We start from the raw sequence: 9716 nt of genomic DNA, 5'->3' as shown, positions 1-9716 counted from the left end.
TCTTTAGCGCTCCCAAGATATGCCTGAATAAATACACCAAAATAAAAACAAGGTACGAAAAAAATATTAATGAATCACAATACTTCACATACTCATGATGGAAAATAATCTATTTATGGTTTAAAACAAAGTAACCAGTTACCATCTAAAGGACAGGTGCATTTTATTTGTGGACTGGCACAACTTTCAACATACTCGTCAAAAAATCTGCACAATCATTAGCTTTGATTAGGCTGTGTAGTTTCCTGTAGGAGTAGGCATTTCATATACCTATTAAATATTTCTTACTCATATTTACAATGTAGATTTTTTTAATGTGTTATATTTTACAGGTGTTTATCTGATTAGGTTTATATTATGTTATATAATTATGTTTTATTAAATTGTTATTTTGGTATAAAACTATATAATACTGATGACAGTATTAAGTGCACTATTTAACTTGTGTATATTTTTTCAAAAAATAGTGCATAGTTCCAAAAATCTAGTCAAAGTTCACGTGAATATTAATAACATTTGCTTTGTTTATTTGCTTATTGGGTAAAATTTTTCATTTCTGCGAGTAGATTCGATAATAATTTCTCATGTAAATATCTACAAATTATTTTTATATTGTATTTCATTATCATTTTATCATTTTAACTTTGACATCTACTTTCACATAAAGCCTCGATATGACAGTAGGTGGCAGTGAAGCACATCAATAAGAAAAGAGACATGAAGGGGAAGTTCAAATTGAAACTTGGCTTGTAGATATATCCACCAATATTTTTTTGCTTGTTCTAGTTTTATTTAAAATTTTATTGGACTGAGTTTACAAAGCAGATAAAGAATACTCATCAATGTTAAGAAAAGAATTAATACTAATGTTAAATGTTTTTGTAAGGTCCTCTTGCGTCATTTTTATGAAACTATACTTTTATTATATCCATTTCTAAAGAGAAATGAATGTACCTGAGGCATTTTTGAAAGAATGTTGTTTTGCCAAATGCAGGAAGCAGTTAACATGGCTGCACAGCTATTTGATTGCATTGTTCCATGGAAAGTGTTTTCTTTCAGGGATAATACTGATTAGGGGAGGCACCCAAGGCCAAGAGAAGCTCCCTTTCAGCGAGTGACTCATTTCCTGCCAGGCTGCAGCATTTCAGTCGAGCAACAGCTCAGTCAAACACCCCAGGTTGGCTCCTTCCTCAGGCCACTGACCTTTAAAGCCAACTTTGTCAGGACAAAAAACAAAGCTCTCCAGTCTGCACGTTTTGATGAACAAGAAAACATTTTTACAATTTAGTCAGTTCAAGAAGATCACTGAAAGAGCAGCCAGTTATTTTCACACTTCAGTCCAGACAGGAAGCGGTTGGCTTTGTTAATGCTGTAACAGAGTTCATGCTGTCAAAGAAAGGAATAAAAACAACGTCCTAATCAACCCTGTTGTGAATGAGAACTTTTATGAAGATGGACATATACTGTGAATTCTCCAAAAATGTTAGTGTAAGTTTTATTTTAGATTTCAAATTGTGGAAATCTAAAATAAAGTTTAGTTAACAGGAAGCTGGACATGATGGCGTCACTTCCAACATGATCATTGTTTTTAAAGTAACACTTTAAAAAATACAGCTCCTATTAGAACAAATTACGATGTGAATGTCGAGCCTCTGGTAAAGTAAAGTTTCTTACTGGTGACCTTTTGGTAGCTTTTTGCTGAAGATAAGGGTTCTATCGCTCAATGACATCCAGTTGGAGTTTTAAGGCCGTTCTATCATGCAGGCACATCTGGACTTCGCCTGTCCAACTGTGAAATTATGACAAGGTGCCATCGTGCATGTAGGGAGGTAGGAAGTGATTGCAATAGAGCCGCCACCCCCGAGGAAAGCATCCTCTCTGCATATGCACATCCTTTTCACAGTCAACTCTACAGGAAGTACTGGATGATTTGTGTCTTGCCTGCTCTCACTTTCACTCTGTTTTTTTTTTGTTTTTTTTCTCTTCCAGCTCTCCAATGGTGAATCACTAAAACAGTTGAAAAAACGCAGAATTTGACCTGGAATATAAGTGTATTGGCTCACAGAAAACATAAAAATGTGTGTCAGTGTCACATCACAAGAGTGAAAAAACAAAAACAAAATCAAACTTTACACAGGAAGGTGATGGACACAGGGAGCGGGATGAAAATTAAATGCTATAATGTGTTAAATCCAACAGATAAAATCAAAAAGCAAGCTGAGCAAGACAGAAAGCAGAAGAAATGTAAACCCAGATGATGAAAGTAAAAGAAAAGTTGTAACTTACGACCAAAAGACAACTGAATTTGTCATTTTGACAAATATATATATAGTATATATACAGTAGTATATAGTATATATATATATACAGTATATATATAATGGTGGAACATCACTGTAATGTAAATCTGTTGGGCTTCACCTTTATTATTAAAAAAAGGAAAGAAGTTGTCACTGGATTTTATTTAGAGGTATCAGATTCGAAAGGCATGTCACAATTTTCAAAATGTTATTTATAAAATTGGTAAAGTGATGTATAATATTTCTTTCACTTAATTATTGGCTTATGTCATCATTTTTAATTTAGTCAGCTGTTCAGTTTGCTGACATGACTTATCAGTCATATTTAAAACCCTTAAAAGGACAAAGTTTGTACAACAAACTCCTCTATGACCCATCCACTGAGCTGCCGTGTTATACAAACACAACGGATGAATCTGCGAAAACCGTTTCTCCATTTGAGGGATTTGTAGTCTGGAGTTTTATCCTCGTCAAGCCGCTGTGCTGTCTGTACCTGGCACCCAGCCCCGCCATGCTCACCTTGCTTCTGGGTTTTGGTGTGTGTCCAGTCAGCCTACAAAATCCAGCAGCAGGGCAGCCTGGAGAAGCTTTCAGCCTACATCGAGAGTTTATACCTTCGATTTCTCCCTGCTCTGCTACTGGCCGCTGGAGCCGAGTTGCTTTATCTCTCTCCCCAGCCCAACTGCTGTCTGCGTCCATCCCTCCTGCAGGCAGGCCTGAAGCGCTGGCAGCAGATAAGACAAAGGCCCACTGGAGCTCCGGTTTGAAAAGGAAAGTGTGGAAGAACACAGCCAAAAGTATAGATTTGTAAAGGAAAAATTCTAGGAGATCATTTTTCAGAATATGTTACAACATAATGCTGCCTTATATTACAAGTTTAAACCCCAGGAAAAGGAAAGACACATTAAAACGCTCACTTCCCTCCTGGTTATCCCACCATTTCTTTGGTCTCTGATGAGCATGGAAGACAAACTGCCAAATCACAAAATCTTGCCAAGTATTTTTGGTTTAGTTTCTGTTCAAGTTCTCCTGAAATAAGACAAAACTAACTTGCAAATAACTTTAAACAAGACATAGGAGCTTGTTAATATTGTTGAAAGTACTTGCTCCATTGGGAGATTATTTCACTTATATCAAGACATTTTACCCATATTATAAGTGAAATAATCTGTCAATGGACCAAGTAATTTTTCATCAATGTTAAGAAATTATTGAGTTAAAACAAGCTCATATCCTTGCTTAAAGGTTACGTGTAAGTTAGTTTTGTCTCATTTCAAGTGAACTAAGATATTTGCACCAGAAACTAGACCAAAAATACTTGGAAAGATTTTGACTCTATAATAGTGAATTGACACTTTAATGCATTTTGGATCATTGGCATGTTGAACGACCCAATGACAATCCATTTTCTGTTACCCTGGTTGGTTTTTTTAATGTAAAATGTTCTGGTGTTTTAAATAGTTTTTGATGCCATGAACTCTACCAATGTTCCCAGTGAATGAGAAGAGATCAGCCCCTCACTCACATTTATGTGGATAGTCTTAAATTTGGCACTAATGTCACACCTTAGAGGTAGATGTGATAAAACTAAAAGAAAACTCAGAACCAGGATCCAGAATCTGGAACCTGGAGAACTTTCTTAAAGCTGCAGAGAAACTTTTGAAGGTTTCTCTGCAGCTTGATTGATTGATATTTTAATATCAATCAAGTAATCAATGTGGATAAAAAAATCATCCAGCAGAAAACATATGTAACTATATTTGGTATTTAAAAAATTAAGTAGGGATGCACAATATATCGGCACCAACATCGGTATCGGACGATATTAGTCATTTTTCACATCGGTACCAGTCCAATAACTAAAACAGGGCTGATATGAACAACCAATATTTATTTTTATTCTGTTTCTGGTTGGATGTCGAAATGGTGAAATATATTGGTAAATATTTCCTATCGGCCCTAACAGCAATATTAATATTAGATATCAATATTGGCTCAAATTATCATTGCATCCCTAAAATTAAGTAATCTATAACTTTGGATTCTGTAAATGTAGAAATTCCTTATAATCAAGGAAGGTAAGTAACCATATTACTTTAAATTGACAGGAAATGTATTGTAAGCTAATAATTACACAATTAACCTTGCAAACCTCACAATTTGGTTAAGTCCAAGCTCCTCTATTTACTCTTTTCGTTTCATCTTGAGTCTGCTAATTATCAGGGGGGTAACACAGTGGTGTTGAGCTAATGATACCAGCCCAGTCTTTATCTTGTGAGCCATCAGCTCTTCTGGAGGCGAACTTTCCAATGGACTCGTTAGTTTCAGTCACGACGCAGCTGCGCGGCCGCCGCCTGCCCTGCGCGCCGTTTTCAGCTGTCGCTTTAAGACCCATTTCCCCCCATTGTCAAAGCGGTCGTGAACAGGAAGAGGCGAGAGGGGCGGGGGAGGGAGCGGGTCCGATGCTATTTAAACACGCCGTGCAAGGAGGCATGCCAGGGGCTACATGCGGAGAGCAGATCTGCGGTCGATCCGCAGGAGTTGCCCGCTGATCGGATCAGATTCTCGGCGTGTTGGCCGTCAGTGAAGCCGCCGCAGGACAGGAAAGGCATGGAGGTGTCACCGCAGGTTGTCGCCTCAGGAAACGGTGACAGCGTCCTCCATCAGCGCTGAGCTGCTTGAAGGAAAATATCATCTGCGACCGATTCGTGTGGGATTTTAATTTTTGTTTATTTGAGACGAAGAAGAGAAAAAACAAACCTACACATTAGAGAGCAGGAGCAGGTGCAGTGCTGCAGGTTGTGGACTCAGATCCGCTCAGATCTGAAGCTTCTGCAAGAATGGCATCTACTATAGAGAGGAAAACACTGGAGGCCAATGAGTGAGTACATGCTTTATGATTTAAAATCACATGATCTGCGACTCATTGTGTAGATATTCAAAAATAACATCAAAACTACCCGAACAACTAAACACGGCTTCAGGCAAGAGAACAACTCTCTATTACACAGTAATAATCAGGTCGATGTCAAGGAGTTTAAGGATCAATATTATTTTTAATTAAAGACTACAGTTTTCAATCAATAAAGTTTAACTGTATAGTACATTTCAGCAACATGCCAGTTCAAAGTTACAACACTAAAACCAACAACTGAAGCATCACATTTGGTCAAGTGCCGTCGTTACACATCATAATGTTAATTATTGTTTCATTTATGTTTCAAAAGCAATTCTAAACAGGTCGGTTTTTAATCAGGAATTTTTTTTCCTGGCATTTAACACAATATGTTTTTTGTTAAAGTAGCCCCACATGACCTGTAGCAGCAACATTAATAACAGAAAAGGTTACAATCTTAAATAAAGAATATAGGAGAATATTATTTTGTGAGTTCAAAAATAAACCAATGTAATTTAGATCAACAAATGTTATAATCTTGTATTCCTCTCAAAACATTTGCAGTCAGGGCCGGTGCAAGCCTTTTTGGGACCCTAAGAAGATTTTAATTTATCTCCCTCATTTAATCTACTTTATGTGTGTAACATGCCTACTATCATTAGCGAAATTTGTAATTAGCATACATCATACTGATTTTATTATAGCTACTGATGCTAACCTTACAGGAGTAGCAAACTAACAGTAATTAATTTGGAGAGTTGTGCCATATTATTTTAGCTATTTGAATGTAACAGGCACTGAATTTACAGTAAACAGATTAACAAATTCAATATTTTATATTTCCCCAGCAGTGGCGTTAATAAAAATGATTTAGAAATCAATTTTCCATATGTGATAGCATTTAGTTAGTATTATTAAATGTTACTTTGAAAAAATATGTATTTTTATCATGCTGGCTTGGTGCTCTTGAGAGCCCTCTAGTGGTGTGGGTGGCCCTTTGCAGCTGCTTAATTTGCATATTATCACCTTCCTACAATAACGACACAAGTCATTTATTGCCAAAAGTGGTTATTTTAGCAAAAAGAAAAGCCCATCTTTTTCTTATAGCAAAAATGATTTAAACCATAAAATACTTTAATAACATGTTAAGATAAAAAGAAACAAAAACACAACAAAACTAATTTGTGTAAAAAAAATGAGCACTTCAGAGAAAATCAAAACAAAATCTTTTTTGAAGTCGAGTTGAGAAACTACAGCACAAAATTAAAATCTGAAATTAAACAATCAATCTTACCATACCAGTATTGCTCCGATACTGACTTGGTACCGATATTATCGATATTTTGAATCGATCTGATCACCTCTGTATGGAAAAACCCCAATCATTTTCTAACTGGTTGTTAATTTCGGGTTCAGGGAGCCGGTGGACGAGGTCCTCCAGATGCCGCCGTCGCTGCTGACGTGTGGCGGCTGCCAGCAGAGCATCGGCGACCGGTTCTTCCTGAAGGCCATCGAGCAGTACTGGCACGAAGACTGCCTGAGCTGCGACCTGTGCGGCTGTCGGCTGGGAGAGGTCGGCCGCAGGCTCTACTACAAGCTGGGAAGAAAATTATGTCGGCGGGATTATCTCAGGTGACGGCGGCGTGACGTGTTGCACGTTTCTATGGAAACGTGTTGAAATAGTGTTGCAGAAAAACATTAATATACTGAATCACAATTCTTTGTCCTGAGAACTCTGAATTGATTCAAAAATCGCATTTTACGTCCACACTGTTTATTTATTTTGAATAAATCTTTGATTTTTTTTTTTTAAGTTTAGCAGCTAAATTAACCTAACAATTTTAGTAACAAGATTTTATGCACAAACCTACTTATGCTTAAACATAAACTAAAGTGATTGCATACAGAATTGTTTTAAATAAATTGTCTTCCTCTTGTCAGTCATAATTTAAACAGAATCTCTGGAACGTTTGAATAGAAAAATGGGTTTCCAAATCAAAAATCATTTCTGAATCAAATCGAATCACCAGACCCAAACTTTTTGTCACGTGGGCCACAATCAGCGAATCATAATTACAAAACATAGCAAGGATTTTTCACTTTTGTTGTATTAAATGAAAGGAACCATTTTTAAAAATTCTTTTAGGACTGACTGAACACATTTATTCTCAGTTATAAGAACAGCATTTGGATCATTTACTTTCAAAATGCTTGATATGTTTAGCCAAATTTAATGAATGAAATTAAAGTTTATTTGGGTGCAGAAAAGTCCATCACTGCACTTTCATTAAAAGTATCTGGACAAACATGGTTCTGCTTAAAGTTTGATTATAGAAAGATGAATAATATGTGTTGTAATAAATGATTTCTAATGCAAGAAAATTGTTTTAATAAACAAATTTGTATAATTCTTGAACGGCCACAAACAATCACTGAAAGAACTGAAAGATGTGACCGATCCGAACGACGACTGAATGAAAGTCGTCTTCTTTCTTCACTAACGTCCGGATTCTGTCTCCACCTCCCAGGCTCTTCGGTCAGGACGGTCTCTGCGCCTCCTGCGAAAAGAGGATCCGGGCGTTTGAGATGACGATGCGCGTGAGGGACAAGGTTTACCACCTCGAGTGCTTCAAGTGCGCCGCCTGCCAGAAGCACTTCTGCGTCGGGGATCGCTACCTTCTCATCAACTCAGACATTGTGTGTGAGCAGGACATCTTTGAGTGGACCAAGCTCAACAACAGCAGCATGGTCTAGGGCAATTTCTGTGGGACTTTTCTGGCTGTTGATGAACAAACGTGTTCAAACCTGAAGAAGGGGAGGCATGTTCATGCAACAAGCTTGGAATCAGAGGAGGAGAGAAGCTGCATCTCAGTGCTTCTGCATGCAAACCTGCACTTATGATCAAATGGTTTATAATCCAAAGCTTCCTTCCTGAAAGCAAAACAAAAAAAAAAACTTAAAAAACTGAACATGTTTAAATTTGTTATACACTGGAATTTCTAATGATATAAATGAACAAAAAAGCTAAATGTCTTGGGTATGTTTAGACATCCTGCTGAGTAAGAACATTGGTAAGCTTCCTTTTACTGATTTTATATTTTTAAGCCTTAGTCATATGATCTTAATTCTTTTGTCTGTGAAAAAAAATCCTATAAATATACTGCAATAACTAATCATAGTTGACACTGTGAAATTCTTATTTTCTGACTGGAAAACAATCAAAAGGATGTTTATGTTTAAAGGTTGAACTGTGGCGCCCTCTTGTGGCAACACTTATTTTACAGCTTGTTCATATGAAGTCTTTAAGAAACTTTTGTAATTTCGCTAAAATCCTGAACTTTCGATATTAACTGATCAGTATGTTTAATAAATGACAATTTGAAGTAAAAAACAAAACAAAACATTTCTTTAATTTAAATTTGTGTCTGGAGTGTTTTAAAGAAACGGAAAAATATGGAGGTCCCTACAATGCTATTATAGTTAAAAACAAAACTATATCTTAACCTATTTGAAAACAAACCCAGGAAAAATACATTTTTTCCTAAGAATTATTATCACTGCTTATTTAGAGTCAAAAGTAGAGTATAATAATCAAATTCTTACATTTGTAAGAAAACAAAAACATTTATTGGAGGTCTAGATAAGTGTTATTTTATAAAAGCAGGATTTCCAGACATTTAACAGGAACTGGTATTATATGCAGGAACATCTGAGTTTAACACGAAAAATGCTAATAACAACACAAACAGGATTTGGTAACAAAACAGCCTAAACCCAGGGAACTTATCTCTTCAACAAACTGCTAATTTAGTGAAAACAGAATTATTGTTTAACAAAAAAAAAAGAATAAGTTTAAAATGATCATAGGATCTAATTAAAAGGAAGAGAAAAAAAGTTAAGTAGCTTAAATTAAAGTGAAATTGAGCATTTAGGGAATTTTTAAAAACATTTTATGAATATTTTTGCATCTTTTTACAGTAAATTTGTGAGATTATTAGAGTGGTTAATTGAGTTAACAGTAAACAGACAAAATTTAATATAAGAAATTTAAAATGAAAAAAATCCAGTAGTTTTTTTTTTTTATAAATCAATTGTATTTATTGTGTACAATGATTGAACCAAGTCAGCCATAGAAACAAGACTTTAACTTTCAATCTCTACTGGGCTGAAAGATGAAGTTTTAGAAAACGTGATTTATATCTAATCACATTTTGTAAATGGCTGACAGTAAAACTAAATCTTCATGTAAAAAGTGACTGCAAATCAAAACATTCAGTTGTCTCAGCTTAGATTTCGGCTCACAGAGTTTGACTATTTCAGCATTTAAAAAGTCTACTCCTACTTTTTATTCTCTATTTTAAAAGTAAAATCAAATGATCTACCTGTTCACCTCCCTCACTGAAAGGGCAGAAACTCCAGCTTCAAAACTGAAAAAAGCTAAAACCAGTTTTCACCACAAGAGGTCACCAAGTGATTTTAAAAAAGCAGGGAAGCTGCTGGTGAGATGATTTCTGTAGATT

At 35.8% G+C, this 9716-nt stretch overlaps 1 protein-coding gene across 1 annotated transcript; it reads left to right on the top strand.

Moving 5' to 3' along the window:
• The first annotated feature begins 4365 nt into the window (after positions 1 to 4365).
• Positions 4366 to 8343, top strand: lmo2 (LIM domain only 2). Its single transcript, XM_005795829.2, has 3 exons — positions 4366 to 5181; positions 6613 to 6828; positions 7725 to 8343. Exons 1-3 carry the CDS (start codon positions 5141 to 5143, stop codon positions 7948 to 7950), a joined length of 483 nt encoding a protein of 160 aa, XP_005795886.1. The 5' UTR covers positions 4366 to 5140; the 3' UTR covers positions 7951 to 8343.
• The last annotated feature ends 1373 nt before the right edge of the window (positions 8344 to 9716 follow it).

The sequence above is a fragment of the Xiphophorus maculatus genome, chromosome 2, assembly GCF_002775205.1.
Source record: "Xiphophorus maculatus strain JP 163 A chromosome 2, X_maculatus-5.0-male, whole genome shotgun sequence".
Classification (NCBI taxonomy): Eukaryota; Metazoa; Chordata; class Actinopteri; order Cyprinodontiformes; family Poeciliidae; genus Xiphophorus; species Xiphophorus maculatus.
This window is presented reverse-complemented; position numbering and strand designations above follow the sequence as displayed.